Here is an 18,491-nt window from a genome sequence, read left to right as displayed (position 1 = left end):
TTTTTTTTTTTTTTTTTTTTTGAGACAGAGTCTCACTCTGTTACCTAGTTTGGATGCAGTGGTACAATTTTGGCTCACTGCAACCTCTGCCTCCCGGGTTCAAGTGATTCTCCTGTCTCAGCCTCCCAAGTAGCTGGGATTTCAGGTGCACACCACGACGCTCGGCTAATTTTTGTATTTTTAGTAGAGAAGGGGATTCATCATGTTGACCAGTCTCGTCTTGAACTCCTGACCTCAAGTGATCTGCTCATCTCAGCCTCCCAAAGTGCTGGGATTATAGGTGTGAGCCACCACACTTGGCCATTTTCTTTTAAGAGACAGTCTTGCTCTGTCACCCAGGCTGGAGTGCAATGGCATGATCATAGTTCACAGAAACCTTGAACTCCTGGGCTCAAGCAATCTTTCTGTCTCAGCCTCCCAAGTAGCTAGGACTACAGGTGTGCACCACCATGCTCGGCTAATTTTATGTATGTATGTATGTATGTATGTATGTATGATGTATTTATTTTTAGATACAGGTTCTCACTCTGTCACCCAGGCTGGAGTGCAGTGGTGTGATTATAGCTATGTATGTATGTATGTATGTATGTATGTATTTTTAAATACAGGGTCTCACTCTGTCATCACCCAGGCTGGAGGCAGTGGCATAATCACAGCTCACTGCAGCCTTGAACTCCTGAATGCAAGTGATCTCCTACCTCAGCCTCCTGAGTAGCTGAGAGTACAGGCGAGTGCCACCATGCCTAGCTATTTTTTTTGGTAGAGGGGGGCCTCATTGTGTTGCCCAGGCTGGTCTCGGACTCCTGGCCTCAAGCAATCATTTTGTCTCTGCTTCCCCAAATGCTGGGATTGCAGACGTGAGCCACTGTGCCCAGCCTGAGGCTAATTTTTAAAATTTTTGGTTAAGATGGGTCTCATGTTGGCCAGGGCTGGCCTTGAACTCCTGGCCTCAAGGAATCCTCCTACCTGTGCCTTCCAAAGCACTGGGATTACAGGTGTGAGCCACTGTGTCGCTAGGCCCCAGAGAACGTTTTCTTTTTTCTTCTTTCTTTATTCTTTTTTAGAGACAAGGTCTCGATTTGTCACCCAGTGAATGCAGTGGCATGATCATAGCTCACTGTAACCTCGATCTCCTGGGTTCAAGTGATTCTCCTGCCTCAGACTCCCAAGTAGCTGGGACTACATGCATGCGCCACCACACCTGGCTAATTTTAAAATTTTTTGTAGAGATGGGGTCTTGCTATGTTGCCCAGGCTGGCCTCTAACTCCTGGGCTCAAGTGATCCTCCCACCTCGGCCTCTCAAAGTGCTGGGATTATAGGTGTCAGCCAGAGTGCTCAGCTGAGAATGCTTTCTAGTTGAGAAAATAAAACTAATATATGTAGAAAGCATCATAGTGTACAAAAATAAGTACTTCGCTGGGCATGGTGGCTCATGCCTCCCAGCACTTTGGAAGGCTGAGGCGAGAGGGTTGCTTGAGGTGAGGAGTTCAAGACCAACTTGGGGAACAAAGCTAGAACCCATCTTTACAAAAAATAAAATAATTAGCTGGGTGAGGTGGTGCACATCTGTAGTTCCAGCTACTGGGGAGGGTGAGATGGGAGGATGGCTTGAGTCCAAGAGTTTGAGGCTGCAGTGAGCTGTGATTGTGCTACTGCACTCCAGCCTGAGCAACAGAGCAAGTCTCTGTCTCCAAAAAATACCCCCCAAAACGGCCAGGCACAGTGGCTCACGCCTGTAATCCCAGCACTTTGGGAGGCCAAGGCGGGCAGATCTCCAGGTCAGGAGATCGAGACCATCCTGGCTAACACAGTGAAACCCCATCTCTACTAAAAATACAAAAAAATCAGGCGGGTGTGGTGGCGGGCGCCTGTAGTCCCAGCTACTCGGGAGGCTGGGGCAGGAGAATGGCGTGAACCCGGGAAGCGGAGCTTGCAATGAGGAGAGATCACGCCACTGCACTCCAGCCTGGGCAACAGAACGAAACTCCATCTCAAAAAAAAAAAAGAAAAAAATACCCCTCAAAACAAGAAAACAAATTAAAACTTGGGTGAATGCCATGGTGCTAGGTTATAAAGAGCCTGAAAATCCAGGTACAAATAGCCCTTTCTTTCTTTCTTTCTTTCTTTTTTTTTTGAGACAGAGTTTTGCTTTTGTTGCCCAGGCTGGAGTACAGTGGCACAATCTCAGCTCACCACAACCTCCGCCTCCTGAGTTCAAGTGATTCTCCTGCTTCAGCCTCCCAGGTACCTGGGATTACAGGCATGCACCACCATGCCAGCCTAATTTTGTATTTTGTTTGTTTGTTTTTTTTGAGATGGAGTCTTGCTCTGTTGCCCAAGTTGGAGTGCAGTGGTGTGATCTCAGCTTACTGCAACCTCTGCCTCCCAGGTTCAAGTGATTCTCCTGCCTCAGCCTCAGCCTGCTGAGTAGCTGGGACTACAGGCGCTCGCCACCACGCCTGGCTAATTTTTGTATTTTTAGTAGAGACAGGATTTCACTATGTTGGCCAGGCTTGTCTCAAACTCCTGATCTTGTGATATGCCTGCCTCAGCCTCCCAAAGTGCTGGAATTATGGGCGTAAGCCACCATGCCCGGCTAATTTTGTATTTTTAGTAGAGATGGGGTTTCACCACGTTAGTGAGACTGGTCTCGAACTCCTGACCTCAGGTGATCCATTTGCCTTAGCCTTCTAAAGTGCTGAAATTACAGGTGTGAGCCACCGCGTCCAGCCTTAAATAGCTTTAAAGAGAAAAGGGCCCAGGGCGGTGGCTCACACCTGTAATCCCAGCACTTTGGGAGGCTGAGGCAGGTGGATCATTCGAGGTCAGGAGTTCAAGACCAGCCTGGCCAACATGGTGAAATCCCGTCTCTACTAAAAATATAAAAATTAGCCGAGTGGTAGTGGTGCGCGCCTATAATCCCAGCTACTCAGGAGACTGAGGCAGGAGAATTGCTTGAGCCTGGGAGGGGGAGGTTGTGGTGAGCCGAGATTACACCACTGCACTCCAGTCTGGGCAACAGAGTGAGACCCTGTCTCAAAAAATAATAATAATAAATAATAAATATAAATAAATAAAGAGAAAATAGGAAAATAATGATAGATTTTGACTAGAAGAGTAGAATTTAAGGAAGACTGGCTTTTTAACAGTATGTATGCAACATAGATTAGAATGAGAGACTAATCAAGGAGGCCAGCTAGGAGACTTTGGAGGAATCCAAGCATAAAGAAGGTGATGGTAGGGAGAATAGGAAGGAACAGAATAGAAAGAATTTGAAGAATAAAACAACTCAAGATTTTGAGAATACTGATATTAATGAATAACAAAGGAGAAGGAGCTGGTTTAGGAGACAAGGAGGTTAAGTTCAGTCATTGACATAAAGACTTGAAAGGCAGCCAAGTAAAAGTGTTCACATAAGGGGTTGGGATACATATGACACACCAGGTCTTAACTGGAGATGTGAGAATTACCAGCATAGATATATGATAGCTGAAGTCATGTGCAACAAGATGAGCATTCCAGAACCGAAAGCAAATAGTAACAGGAGAACACATTTTCTCCTTGAGACCATCTGGAGCAAGTTCTCTTACCATCCCTGGAGATTTGGTATAGACCCTTCCACCCATTTGGAATAACCTCTCTAACTTTATAACCTTGCCCCAAATTTACCTCTCAGATAAATTTCCTCTGATTAATTCTACTTAATATTAACTCATTTAGTATTCATATTGTTTGTAGTATTCACTTATACTTGTCTGCAAATACTACAATTTTTTAATGAATATACGCCCTGAATTAATTATGTCTGACCTATATGTATACCCTATCCACTATTCCCTAAGATCTCCCCCAGGTTTTCCTTTTGTTTTTAGAGACAGGGTCTTGCTTTGTAGTCTAGGCTAGAGTGCAATAGAACGGTCATAGCGTACTATAACCTCAAACTCCCAGGCTCAAGCTATCTTCCCACCTCAGCCTCCCAAGTAGCTAGGACTATAGCCATGCATCATCACATTTAGCTAATTTTTAAACATTTTTTTGTAGAGACAAGGTCTCTCTATGCTGCTCAGGCTGGTCTCGAACTCCCAGCCTCAAGCAATCCTTCTGCCTTGGCCTCCCAAAGCATTGGGATTACAGGTATGAGCCACCACACCTGATCTTCCCCCAGGTTTTCTCAGGGATCATTGATGACAATGTTCCCATTTATGTCTTTTTCCTAAGGATTACAAATCTACAAGCTCCTAGCAAACGTGCCTGGTGTATATAGTGGATATGAAATAAATATCTGCTGAATTAATGTGGAATAGGAGGTCTGTAAAGGCAAGTGGCAAGTCCCTTTCATCATGTATAGAAGTATGATGAGGAAGTTCTGTCTCTCCTTCTCCATGTCTATGGTAGCATTTTGGCAGTAATACTTAGAGAAACTGTGTGTTATCTGAGTTATTAACTAATGTAATAACCACCAACTAAACACCCTAGGAATTAAATATTGAGTTAAGCTTGCTTACATTGAGGTAAATCAGAACCTCTCATGGATCAAAAGAAAAAGCTCACTTTGGTTTGTATGTCTGTCTAGCTGAAAATGGTACAGCAGAATTGCTGCCTGGTTTGAGAGCAGTTGCTAAGAGGGCTCCCTTGAGAATGGCATATACAAGCAAGACAGTATCTAAAACAACTGCTGAGAGGTTCCAGGTCACCCAAATTGGCTTAGAAAAGTCCCACTGACTAAATGTCTTGTTTGAACTTTGGAAATGTGCCCTCAATGGTGTCTGGGTTCACAAGGGAAGTTGAATTTATGAACTGACAATCTGCCTGCTGGAGGAAAGCTGACACCCAGTGGAAGAGAAGCAACCAGGCTAGGTTGGCTTTTTTTTTGCATTCTTTTGTTCACCCCTTTGCTGTGGGTAGGGAAAAATGTCAAAGGCATCTTTTGTCTGTAAATCTTTCAGAGTCTTAATAAATAGAAAGACGGATGGTAATAGACCAAAAAAAAACTAAGATGAAACCTCAACACACCTACCCTCAAAAACCACAGAACACAATCTTGTTATTAAAAACAGAGTGGAGGGTACAAGAGAAACTTGGGAGCTTTTAGTGTTCCTTTTTCCTGATTAAATGCAGATCACATAAGGGCTCTTAATGGTAGAAAGGGAGTACAGCTCCCAGTACATCTGGTCTCTGGTATTAATCTTAACTGCCTGATGGTATCAAGGCACGTGGCTTTTGGGTCAGCAAATACCTGCAATGATGACTGAGTCAGTTCGGGCTGGGCCAAATTTCAATGTCATCTCATGCTTGTGTTTATGAACTGCCAGGTGGTCCTCGTTTGTAAATCTCTGAAATGAAACAGAAATGGAGATGTGAAAAAACAAAAACAAAAACCCAATTCGGTGCCCTTTTAAAATGTCCTACCAAACATCTTGCAATGAGATTGGTCCCTGGAAAGAAGAACTGGAGAGGGAGAAAAAACTGGAAGAGGAGAAGAGATGGAGAAAAAAGCGTGCTAGAAGGCAGAGAGAAGAGGAGAGGGGGAAGACCACAACACCAACTGCTCTGTAATATCAGGTCCAAACAACAGAAGTGGACAGATTGTTGGTGAAATGGGGTCCAAGTAGGAGGCTCCAAATGAAAAAAACATTAAGGCAAACTCGTATTGAACAAGGGGAAACAATTTTTAATAATAATAATAAAGAGAGAAGGGAAGGGCTGGGCACTAGTTGGCCATCACAAAAATAGGAAATTGAGAATGAAGCCCTCCATGGTAGAGCTGAATTGGACTCTTTTATGAGGGGGCTAACAGGGAGATAAATTATGCAGGATTAGGAGAACCATTTAACTTCTTGACCCCTACAGTGCTGCAGCAGGCGCCTGCATGGCTATTTGGCTCAGAGTTTTAATGAGCCAGGATGGAGCTATAGAGGACCAAGGCCCAATGGCCAGCAATAATGGCGCATACCAGCCCCATCGGCCAAATGCTGTCTCCCCTCATCAGGCAGCCCGCCTGGGCTCCATCAGCCATAAAAAGGCCAGTACAATGCTGATGACTATATAATGGTAGAATAAAAATGCCAGCAAAAAATATTTTTTTTAGGGGTAGGGAGGAGCCTGTAGGCAGGATGAGGGAAGAGAAAGGGAGATGGTATAGAGATTTTATTTGTTTGGGATTTGGGTGAAAGGACAATGAAGAAAAGTGGGCTAAGTCCATCCAGTTTATGACTAAGTAAAATAGGGTTACTGGACAATAATTTATGCTCCCACCCCTTCTTAAAAAGGGGAGAGTGGCCGGGCGCGGTGGCTCACGCTTGTAATCCCAGCACTTTGGGAGGCCGAGGCGGGTGGATCACGAGGTCAGGAGATCGAGACCACGGTGAAACCCCGTCTCTACTAAAAATACAAAAAATTAGCCGGGCGTGGTGGCGGGCGCCTGTAGTCCTAGCTACTCGGAGAGGCTGAGGCAGGAGAATGGCGTGAACCCGGGAGGCGGAGCTTGCAGTGAGCGGAGATCGCGCCACCGCACTCCAGCCTGGGTGAAAGAGTGAGACTCCGTCTCGAAAAAAAAAAAAAAAAAAAAAAGGGGAGAGTGAAGGGAACAGATGAACAGCAGTAATTCAAAACAATAATATTCTCAAAAGTCCCTTTGAGGCTCCTGGCCATATTCCTTCATTAAAACATGCCTGCAACACAGTAACAGCCCGGATGCTGCAGTTTTCCACAACTCCTTCACAGTGAGGTTCTGCAACATGGTTCTATTTGTCTTTTTGCTTCTAAAAATGGTGATTGGTTAGTTGTCTCTTTTTACTTTCTTCATCACGTGTATACTTCTCACCAAATACTATACGTTTAGCCTTCTTTTCCACAGCTCTTCTGGACTGCAAACAAAATACAGGGGAGTTGGCCCCATCCAGCTCCTACCTGTCAGGAAAGCAATACCAAACTGTTTCTACTACTTTATTTTACCTGAATTTACAACTAAAGCCAATTTAAGATCCAAAATCCTAGGCTGGTTGTGATGGCTCATGCCTGTAATTGCAGCACTTTGGGAGGCTGAAGTGGACAGATTGCTTGAGCCCAGGAGTTCAAGACCAGACTGGGTAATCTGGCAAAACCCCATTTCTATATAAAAATTTTTTATTTTTATTTATTTATTTATTTTTGAGACGGAGTCTTGCTCTGTCGCCCAGGCTGGAGTGCAGTGGCGCAATCTCCGCTCACTGCAACCTCTGCTGCCCAGGTTCAAGCAATTCTCCTGTCTCAGCCTCCTGGGTAGCTGGGACTACAGGCGCATGCCACCATGCCCAGCTAATTTTTGTATTTTTAGTAGAGACGGGGTTTCACCATATTGGTCAGGCTGGTCTTGAACTCCTGACCTCAGTTGATCCACTCACCTTGGCCTCCCAAAGTGCTGGGATTACAGGCATGAGCCACCATGCCCAGCAACAGAAAATTTTTAAATTAGCTGGGTGTGGTGATGCTCACCTGTAGTTCCAGCTGCTCAGGAGGCTGAGGTGGGGGAAGCCCAGGAGGTTGAGGCTTTAGTGAGTCATGATTACACCACTGTACTCCAGTGAGACCCTTTCTCAAAAAAGGGCCAGGCGTGGTGGCTCATGCCTGTAATCCCAGCACTTTGGGAGGCCTAGGCGGGTGGATCTCTTAAGGTAAGGAGTTCGAGGCCAGCATGACCAACATGGCAAAACCCCATCTCTACAAAAAACACAAAAATTAGCTGGGCATGGTGGCGGGTGCCTGTAATCCCACCTATTTGGGATACTGAGGCACAAGAATTGCTTGAACCTGGGAGTTGGAGTTTGCAGTGAGCCGAGACCCCACCACTGAGCTCCAGCCTGGGCGACAGAAGACCTTGTCTCAAAAAAAAAAAAAAAAAAAAAAAAAGACAGCCTCAGTGGTTTCTGATTGATCTAGGACAAAAACTGAATAAAATGTGGAAAAATTTAGCCAAGAACTTTAGTTTTCTCTATTGTTGGTAAACTCCAGGCACCATCTTTTTCAGTTACAGATGTTTCCATAAGAAAAAAGTGGCCGGGCGTGGTGGCTCATGCTTGTAATCCCAGCACTTTGGGAGGCTGAGGCAGGTGGATCACCTGAGGTCAGGGGTTCGAGACCAGACTATGATGATGAAACATGATGAAACCCCATCTCTACTAAAAATACAGAATTAGCCGGGCATGGTGGCACATGCCTATACTCCTAGCTACTCGGGGGGCTAGGGATGAGGCAGGAAAATCGCTTGAACCAGGGAGACGGAGGTTGCAGTGAGCCGAGATCGTGCCATTGCACTCCAGCCTGGGCAACGACAGTGAAACTCCATCTCAAAAAAAAAAAAAAAAAAAAAAAGAGTGAGGGTTTGGGGGAAGGAGGAATAGTGTATTAACCAGGGGTATGATATTTGTAGGTTAAACAAGTCACTGTAGAGGGCCTGGGATTGCCAGGTATTCGGTAAAAGGAAATAAGCAGAACCTAGTTTATAAAGAAGAAAAGAATATAATTTTTTTTTTTTTTTTTGTGAGACAGAGTCTCGCTCTGTTGCCCAGGCTGGAGTGCAGTGGTGCAAGGGCACGATCTCAGCTCACTGCAACCTCCATCTCCCGAGTTCAAGTGATTCTCCTGCCCCAGCCTTCCGAGTAGCTGGGATTACAGGCATGCGTCACCACGCCTGGCTAATTTTGTATTTTTGATAGAGAAGGGGTTTCTACATGTTGGTCAGGCTGGTCTCAAACTCCCGACCTCAGGTGATCCGCCTGCCTTGACCTCCCAAAGTGCTAGGATTATAGGTGTGAGCCATTGTGCCTCGCCTTTTTTTTTTTTTTTTTTTGAGACAGAGTTTTGCTCTTGTTGCCCAGGCTGGAATCCAATGGCACAATCTCAGCTCACTGCAACCTCCACCTCCCGGGTTCAAGCGATTCTCCTGTCTCAGCCTCCTGCATAGCTGGGATTACAGGTGCCCACTACCACACTTGGCTAATTTTTGTATTTTTAGTAGAGACGGGATTTCACCATGTTGGCCAGGCTGGTCTTGAACTCCCGACCTCAGGTGATCCACCTGCCTCGACCTCCCAAAATGCTGGAATTACAGATGTGAGCCACTGCACCCAGCCAAAAAATACAATTTTAAGGAGATATGACAAGTAGTAGATTATGCAGGGCTGTAAGTTTTCAAAATGTACTTATAATGTTGGCCGGTGCAGTGGCCTGGCCTTTTTATCATATATTTTTAAAAACCATATTATAATATCATTAGTTTCTTTTGTAATTCTATGTATTTCATGAATTTAAAAATATTACTCTAGGCTGGGCATGGTGGCGCATGCCTGTAACTCTAGCACATTGGGATGCCGAGGCAGGTGGATCGCTTGAGCGCGGGAGTTCGAGACCAGCCAGGGCAACATGGCGAAACCTATTTCTAATACAATTCTTATCTTATATGCCTAGGGGGAGAATAAAAGTTTACTGAAGCTTTCTGTCAAAGTGATCGCCAGGCCAGGTGCAGAATGGCTTGAACCCAGGAGGTGGAGGTTGCAGTGAGCCAAGATCGTGCCATTGCACTCCAATCTGGGTAACAAGAGCAAGACTGTCTCAAAAAAACAATGAAAAAAAAGCCAAAGTGACTGCTAATCTGGCTATGTTTTATATAGTCCTTATATTTTCTCTCATTTATTGAGAGTTAACACTTCAGAAATTCTCTAGAATACTGAGTCCCAGTTTTCCTGTCCTTGGCCACAGCTGGGGTGAGTGGGCCTAAGCCAGGGGGCTGTGGGTGCTTGGTGTGCCCTCACTCATGGCAAGGTAAGGGTGGGATGGACCCCTATAAGAAAAAAAGAAATTCTCTAGATTAGTCATAAACTTCATGCATAGGAAACCATCCCTCTGAAAGCAATTTCTCAATTAAAATAGCTAAAATTATTATCATAGTTTTTTTAATAAGATGGGATCTCATTATGTTGCCCAGGCTGTTCTTGAACTCCTGGGCCCAAATGAGTCTCCTGCCTCAGCTTCCTGAGTAGCTGGAACTATAGGTGCACACCATTGTGCCTGGCTAAAAATAGCTAAAGTGTTACTAAGTGATAAAAATCTTGACTTAAGTAAAAATATATTCTATTTAATTAAAATGGGTGAAGGGACTCCCCAAAATATTTCCTTTTTAAATTATTCCCCATTAAAAAATCTAGTTCCCTTATTTGTTTTCTTATTTGTCTGAGACAGGGTCTTGCTCTGTTGCCCAGGCTGGAGTGCAATGGCACGATCTTGGCTCATTGCAACCTCTGCCCTCCAGACTTACGCAATCCTCCCACCCCAGCCTCCCGAGTAGCTGGGACTACAGGCATGCACCACCATGTTCAGGCAATTTTTGTATTTTTTGTAGAGACGGGGTTTCACCATGTTGCCCAGGCTGGTCTTGAACTCCTGAGCCCAAGTGATCTGCCAGCCTTGGCTTTTCAAAGTGTGGGGATTTACAGGTGTGAGCCACCATGCCCAGCCCCTCATTTGTTAATACCCTTAAAGGATCTTCCTTTGTTCTTTGGCATTACCCATGTCTAAGGTTTTGGCAAATAGCCACTCACTCAGGGAACACACTTGCCCTCACTGTAGAGTAAATATAATAACCATCTCCAAGACAGCAGAAGGCTTAATACAAAATCAGGACAGTTTCTCTCCTCTCCTTTATGCCAAGACTAATTTGCACCCCCATCTGAAGACTAAGATCATCTAGATCTGCACTATCTGATATGGTAGCGACTAGCCACACATAGCTATTGAGTACTTGCAATGTGGCTAGTCTGAATTGAAATGTACTGAAAATAAAAACACACACTGGATTTCAAAGACTCAGTAAAATATCTTGTTAATAATTTTTATGTTGATTACACGTCAAAATAATACTATTTTGGATATACCAGGTTAAATAAAATATATTATTACAATTAGTTTCATTTGTTTACTTTCACTTTTTAATGTAGCTACTAGAAAATTAAAACTTACGTATGTGGCTCACATTTGTGGTTTGCATTATATTTCTTCTGGACAGCTCTAATCTAGATAATATGCTCCAAGATCCCACGGGAATTTTAATCATGTACCAATCTTAAATCTTCCTCCCTAAATCCATTTTCTTTAAATGCAGTTTAGAGTATGTGACAGTGGTTCTCAACCAGAGGTAACTCTGTCCCCCATGGGACATTTGACAATGTTTGGAGACATTTTTGTTTGTCACATCTGGGAGGATGCTACTGGCCTCTAGAAGGTAGAGGCCTGAGATGCTGATAAATATTGTATGGTGCACAGGACAGCCTCCCAAAACAAAGAATTGCATAACTCAAAATATCAGTTGTGTTTGTTGAGAAACCCTGATACAGAGTAACAGGGGAAGAGAAAAAGAAATAAGAAAAAAAGCTGCTTTTTAGTTTCCTTTTCCAAACTGCCAACACGTTTTTAAACCTGAAACTTGGAAGAAAAAAAGGACAGGCAAAAAACTTCCAGCCTTGTTTCATAAAATGGCTGATGGACTCCAGATCTGTAAATACTTAGGATAGGGAAATTAGGAAGATGGAGACAGAAGGCACTGTATTTGGGAGAACAGACTGAATGGAATTCTCATGCACTGCCTTGTTAGTAACAAAAAGATAATATAGAAGAAGCTAATCAAACCAATTTTGGCTACTTTTGATTTTTACTCCCTTATGAAGAAAAAACATAGCAAGAAAGAAGATTCTTTTCGTTTAAGAAATACTAAGAAGCATAAAATAGAATGTCAGGACTATGAGGAAGTCAATCTGAAAACTGATACTACCTCTAGAATGGACAGGGAAAGTACATTTCCTATTAACAATGAACTTTCTATGAGACATCTTTGGTAAAAACTCTTTCCATTTCTAGTAAGTTTTACTCTCACCTATCCTTCTGTAATAGGAGAATCTAGAATCCTTCCTCCTCACAAACTTACTAAACGAACAGAGCTAAGTAAAGAGTTAGGATGGGCTGGGTGCAGTGGCTCACACCTGTAACCCCAACACTCTGGGAGGCCGAGGTGGGAGGATGGCTTGAGCCCAAGAGTTCAAGACCAGCCTGGGCAACATCGTAAGACCTTGTATCTGTTTAAAAAAAAAAAAAAAAAAGGAATGACCTGAAGAAGAACACAGATGGTGGAAACTGTAAATAAGGAATAAATCTCAATGAATAGTCTTCAGATTTTTTTACTTTTTTCTTTTTCTTTTTTCTTTTTTTTAGAGATGGGGGTCCCATTATGTTGCCCAGGCTGGTCTCAAACTCATGGGCTCAAAAGCAGTCCTCCTGTCTCAGCCTTCCAAAGTGCTGGGATTATAGGCATAAGCCACCATGCCTGGTCCTTTTAAGACTGAGGTATAAAATACAGAAAATGGGCTGGGTGCAGTGGCTCACACCCTTAATCCCAGCACTTTGGGAGGCAGAGGTGGGCAGATCACTTGAGGTCAGGAGATCGAGACCAGCCTGGCCAGCACGGTGAAATCCTGTCTCTACAAGAAATACAAAAATTAGCTGGGTGTGGAGGCACGTGCCTGTAGTCCCAGCTACTCAGGAGGTTGCAGTGAGCCAAGATCATGCCACTGCACTCCAGCCTGGGCGACAGAGTGAGACTCCGTCTCAAAAAAAAAAAAAAAAAAAAAAGAAAATGCAAAAATCCTTAGTGTACATCTCAATGAATTTTTAATTTTTAAATTTGCATATACCTGTGTAATCACTACCCAGTTCAAGACATGAAACATTTCAGACATCACAGAAGCCTCCCATATATCCCTGTTTTCTTAAGCTTTTAAGTGAAATAATTATGTAAGACAGTACAGTACCTTGGACACAGCACATATTCAACTAGTTCCCTCCTCTTTACTTTTTAAAAATTTTATTTATTTATTTATTGAGATGGAGTTTCGATCTTGTTGCCCAGGCTGGATGGAGTGCAATGGTGTGATCTCGGCTCACCGCAACCTCTGCCTCCTGGGTTCAAGTGATTCTTCTGCCTCAGCCTCCCGAGTAGCTGGAATTACAGGCACCTGCCACCACACCCGGCTAATTTTTTGTGTTTTTAGTAGAGACAGGGTTTCACCATGTTGGCCAGGCTGGTCTTGAACTCCTGACCTCATGATCCACCCGCCTTGGCCTCCTAAAATGCTGGGATTATGGCATAAGCCACCGCGCCTGGCCTCCTCTTTACTTTTTTTTTTTTGAGACGGAGTCTCGCTCTGTCGCCCAGGCTGGAGTGCAGTGGCCCAATCTCGGCTCACTGCAAGCTCCGCCTCCTGGGTTCACGCCATTCTCCTGCCTCAGCCTCTCCGAGTAGCTGGGACTACAGGCGCCCGCCACCACGCCCGGCTAATTTTTTGTATTTTTAGTAGAGACGGGGTTTCACCGTGGTCTCGATCTCCTGACCTCGTGATCCGCCCGCCTCGGCCTCCCAAAGTGCTAGGATTACAAGCGTGAGCCACTGCGCCCGGCCTCCTCTTTACTTTTTTAAATTTCAAGAGAGACAAGTATTATAGTAAAAAGTGACATTTTTTTTTTGCAGGATAATTCTAAGCAGTAAATGCCTAGAGATACTGCAGTTCTTTTCCTAACCTCATTTAACCTATTCTCTAGACGTATTTTGAAATAGCAGCACTGAACAGACCCAAAAAGAAGGCTCAGAGCAAATGAGACGTAAGGCCAAACTAAAACTAAATTTTTGCCCTTTGACTCTGAGCCAGGCACAAGCATACGAGGATTAGGAATCTAACGGTTTCAAGCTAACTCCTTGGTAAAGCATTGTGACCGATGAAATTTCTCTGCAATATGCACTCAACTCCTAGCCAGATACATTCCTGAAATGTTGCTTTTGGCCGCCACAGCACCCGTTTTCATGAGGATTTGCCTCACATTTAAAAATGCTCTTAATATCCTGACCTATTGATGAATTCATGTCCCTTTCCTTGTTTTAGAAGAGTAGACTGGGGGAAGAAGACAATCAGAACTCTTTAGTTATTAGGAAATGAGCCCTGAGTGCGTAAACTGTCAAGAAATAATACAAGGAACTGAGTTTACATTTGTGATAGTCTGAAAAGTAATTTATGCTGAAACCTAACTACCCCTTTTCTCCAAAGTTTCTGGGTTTGGCAGTACTTCATGGACAGAATTGCTTTCTTTTAATTCAGTATCTATACTTGGGCTTGGTTTTTTTTTTCCTTTTCTTTTTTTTTAGACAGGGTCTCACTCTGTAGCTCAGGCTGGAGTGCAGTGATGTGATCATAGATCACTGTAACCTCAAACTCTTGGACTCAAGCAATCTTCCCACCTCAGCCTACCAAGTAGCTGGGACTACAGGTTCGCACCACCATGGACTATTGTTTTGTTTACTTTAGAGATAGGGTGTTGCTATGTTGCCCAGGCTGATTGCAAACTCTTGGCCTCAGGCGATCATCCCACCTCAGCCTTCCAAAGAGTTGGGTTTATCTGCGCCCATATACTTGGGGGCGTATTTTGATGAAAGAAAATAGTATGAAAAAGTCATAGAAGACAGCACCACTGCACTCCATCCTGGTCAACAGAGTAAGATTCTGTCTCTTTAAAAAAAAAAAAAAGTCATAGAAAACTTGAGAAAAACTATGAGGAGTAAGTTCTAGAATACAGTGATACTGGTGTTGAGCAGGTGAAGGAAGAAATAACTGATCTTTTTTTTGAACACTATTTAGTTAATCACTTCAACTGATCACATATTCTGAAAGAAGAAACTGGAAGATCTGTAAAAGTCTTGACAAGGCTTCTTGCCCTCACTGCAGTGCTTCTGTTCCCAATGTCAGACATCATTTAAGTTTGGGAAAGCAGGGAAAGGGAGACGAAGGAAGGGATTAAATACACACATACTTCAAACCAAACATAACTTTCATTTCTACCTTGGTCAATCCTAGGCTCCTGCTCTCTACTTCAAGATGTTTAGCCAATGATGGGCAATAAATAAATAAATAAATAAAAAGGAAAAAAAGATGCTACTGTTTGCTATGCGAGTCACACATCCTGCTTTGAATGTTTCATGGCTCTTAAATGAATCATTCAAAGTACAGGATTGTTTAACAAATAAAATACAACCACAGCAACAGTAGCTCATATGCTGCATGTGTGAGTGAGATAATTTATAGAGGAAAAACAAGAACAGAAAACTTTCCCCCAAAATACTCAAAGATAAAATGTTGTCAGGGGAATGAAGGAGGACAAACTAAACAGAGGAGCGGGGACAACCCACCAAACTGTACCTAAGGTAAATTCATTTGTCTATGGATTGAGGAATTTTCTGTTTTGGGAAGGCTGTTGGAATATCTTAAAGATTCTGGCAGCTTAACAAATAAGTCCACCGTATAAAGAAAAGGAATTTTGAAAGCAGAGATATTATTTGATAGTTGGTCTAGCTGCCATGCTGCTGCTAGAATGTAAGCTCCTCAAGAACAAGGATCTCTCCATTTGCTTGTTCATGGACAAATCCCAAGCACCTAGAACAGTATCTGTACACAGTAGGTGCTTAATATTTGTTGAGTAAATGCCAACTAGCACGTCTCACTAAAGTGCTACAAAGCAACCCCAACCTACAAAACTTTTGCCCATGTGGGCCGGGTGCGGTGGCTCACGCCTGTAATCCCAGCACTTTGAGAGGCCGAGGCGGGCGGATCACCTGAGGTCAGGAATTTGAGACCAGCCTGGCCAACATGGTGAAACCCCGTCTCTACTTAAAAAATACAAAAAATTAGCTGGGTGTGGTGGTATGCACCTGTAATCTCAGCTACTCGGGAGGCTGAGGCAGGAAAATCACTTGAACCCAGGAGGCCGGTGAGCCGAGATCATGCCACTGCACTCCAGCCTGGGGGACAAGAGCGAAACCTCATCTCAAAAAAAAAAAAAAAAAAAAAAAAAAAAATTTCGCCCATGTGTGCAACGGTGGGACAATTTTCATCATCCATATCCAAAAGGAGAGTTGGTATCTATCTTAAACACCAGCTTTTTCCTACGGAACCAGAGGCTGGGCCCAGTCAGGACCAAGAATACCCTAATCCAAGGATGCAAGAAAATCAGAGTAAGAAACAAATAGAATTTCAAAAATTGTAACAACAGGAAAAAGACAAAATGGCAGCAATGGGGATTTAAATCATTAGGAAGGATTTGACTCTTGAGGGCAGGATGGGTTTGAAATCATTCCCAAAAGAGATTTTAAAGGAATGTAAAATACATTACCTTTCTGTCCTCTTGTCCTTGTTTATGATTTTATTTTCTCCTATTCTTCTACTAACACCTTCTACCCAGGTCAGTCTCTTATTGATCTGCAAAGTCTATTTGTTTTCAATTTTGTGCCTCCACACATATTCCCATATTCCTTGACATGTGTTCCTCTCTCCATTGTTTATTGGAATCCTACCATTTTTCTAGGCCCAGCTGAAATCTAATAGCTTTTTGAAAGCTTCTCTAATGACTCCAATCTTCAGTGATCTATCTTTCTTGAACTTGTATAGTATTCAAATGGAAATGTATTTATATAATTATATATATAGAATTTTAGTCTATATGGTCTCACAATTTTTATCTTTTTAAAGTAGACTGTATGGACAGGCGCAGTGGCTCACACCTGTAATCCCAGCACTCTGGGAGGCTGAGGCGGGAGAACTGCTTGACCCCAAGAGTTTGAGACCAAGAGTTTGAGTCTGGGCAACAAGGTGAAACTTGACCCCAAGAGTTTGAGTCTGGGCAACAAGGTGAAACCCCACCTCTACCAAAAAAAAAAAAAAAAAAAAAAAAAAAATAGCCAGGTGTGGTGGTATGTGCCTGTAGTCCCAACTAGGAAGGCTGAGGTGGGAGGATCACTTGAATTGGAGGCAGAGGTTGCAGTGAGCCAAGATTGCGCCATCGCACTCCAGCCTGGGCAACAGAACAAGGCTGTCTTAAACAAAGTAGACTGTAAACTACTAGAGGGTTAAAAACATGTCTCACACTTATTTTTTATCCTTCTCACCTACCCCACCTCTGGGCTTGCCCAGTTTGGCACTCAATAAATTCTTGCTTCAGTGATTGGGTAAAGTTTTATACAGTGACATAAGAGTAACTGTTGAAAAGCTTTATCACTCTTGGATTCTCAGACCTTAACATGGCACACTTTCAGAAAGATCTGATGGCTTTCCAACTCCATTTGCAAAGTAAATTTCACTTTTCAAATCAGTGAGAATTAGTGTATCCTCTTGCCTACTTTTTTTGACACCAGATTCCCTTTATTACAGAAAGGCACCTAAGACAATGCTAGAATTACACTGCTGTTGTATGAAAGGACACTGGTGCCATGGTCTTTGTGGGTCAATTAACTTTCTTAGGGTATCTGATTCCAGCACTGAATTTTATTACCAATTAAAATGCCCTCTGTGGCCAGATGCGGTGGCTCATGCCTGTAATCCAGCACTTTGGGAGGCTGAGGTGGGCAGATCACTTGAGGCTAGGAGTTTGAGACCAGCCTGGCCAACATGGCAAAACCCTGTCTCTACTAAAAATATAAAAATTAGCTGGACATGGTGGTGCACGCCTGATAATCCCAGTTACTTGGGTGGCTGAGGTACAAGAACCGCTTGAACCCAGGAAGTGGAGGCTGCAGTGAGCTGAGATCGCACAACTGCATTCCAGCCTGGGCGACAGAGCAAGACTCTGTTTCAAAATATAAACTAAACTAAAATATCTTGTGCAAAAAAATGTGAATTTACAAGCCATTCCCTTTTAAGTTCCTTCTTCACTCTCCAAACCACTAGTGGTAATTTTAACCACATCCTTTTGAGCATTTTCTTTTAAGATCTCAATTATTTGAATTTTACAGGCAGAATATGAGCATCTCGTAGGTGTCAAACAGTGTCAAGAACTGGATTCCTCCTTTAAAAAATAGTATGCTCCAGTATCTGACAAAAGGAAAAGTATGTTACAATCAAATCAACAAGCTAGTTAGAGGGGAACAGAAAAAGAATATTAAACCCATAGTCAACACTGAGTTGTTGGGTCTTCATCGTTATGATCTGGGTTTAATAGCAATGCATTATTATTCTACATCAACTTTTCCAACCTTCGGCTTGCAGACCACACGCAGCCCAGAATGGCTTTCAACATGGCCCAACATAAATTCGTAAGCTTTCTTAAAACATTATCAGATTTTTTGGCGATTTTTTTTGTTGTTGTTTAGCTCATCAGCTATTGTTGGCGCTAGTATATTTTTATGTGTGGCCCAAGACAATTCTTCTTCCAATGTGGCCCAGGGAAGCCAAAAGATTGTACACCTCTGTTTTACATTATACAGACCAATGGTATAACTATTCCTCTAAGTAGCTTAAGTTTTAAGTACTCAGCCATATTGCAATACTTGCTTCTATTTTGGTTCCTTGTTCCTTCCTCCTGACAAATGTGAAAATTCATGAGCCCCATGGGTCACGTCTTCTGCCAAGTAAGTTGCAGGTGCCCAATAAAT

General features: G+C 43.2%; 1 protein-coding gene and 1 long non-coding RNA gene across 11 annotated transcripts in view; one reads left to right on the top strand and one right to left on the bottom strand.

Annotated features, from left to right (window-relative positions):
• LOC116480991 (cyclic AMP-dependent transcription factor ATF-7) overlaps positions 1–18,491 on the bottom strand; it is a 117,734-nt gene that overhangs the window by 41,093 nt on the left and 58,150 nt on the right. For 6 of the 10 annotated variants that reach the window (XR_009209260.1, XM_032173537.2, XM_058426249.1 and 3 more), the window contains exon 3: positions 5,238–5,334. The exons of the other annotated variants lie outside the window; for them this stretch is intronic. Coding sequence is in view for 5 of the 6 variants with exons in the window: in XM_032173537.2 (XP_032029428.1) it covers positions 5,238–5,334 (97 nt within the window). In the remaining variant the exon portion in view is untranslated. The remainder of the gene's footprint in view (positions 1–5,237; positions 5,335–18,491) is intronic. 10 annotated transcript variants of the gene reach the window in all.
• LOC131380946 (uncharacterized) overlaps positions 1–18,491 on the top strand; it is a 52,239-nt gene that overhangs the window by 15,394 nt on the left and 18,354 nt on the right. The window lies entirely within an intron of this gene.

Source organism: Hylobates moloch, unplaced genomic scaffold (assembly GCF_009828535.3).
Source record: "Hylobates moloch isolate HMO894 unplaced genomic scaffold, HMol_V3 SCAFFOLD_13, whole genome shotgun sequence".
NCBI classification, from domain to species: Eukaryota; Metazoa; Chordata; class Mammalia; order Primates; family Hylobatidae; genus Hylobates; species Hylobates moloch.
Note: the sequence above shows the minus strand (reverse complement) of the source record. Positions and strands in the feature narration are given on the sequence as shown.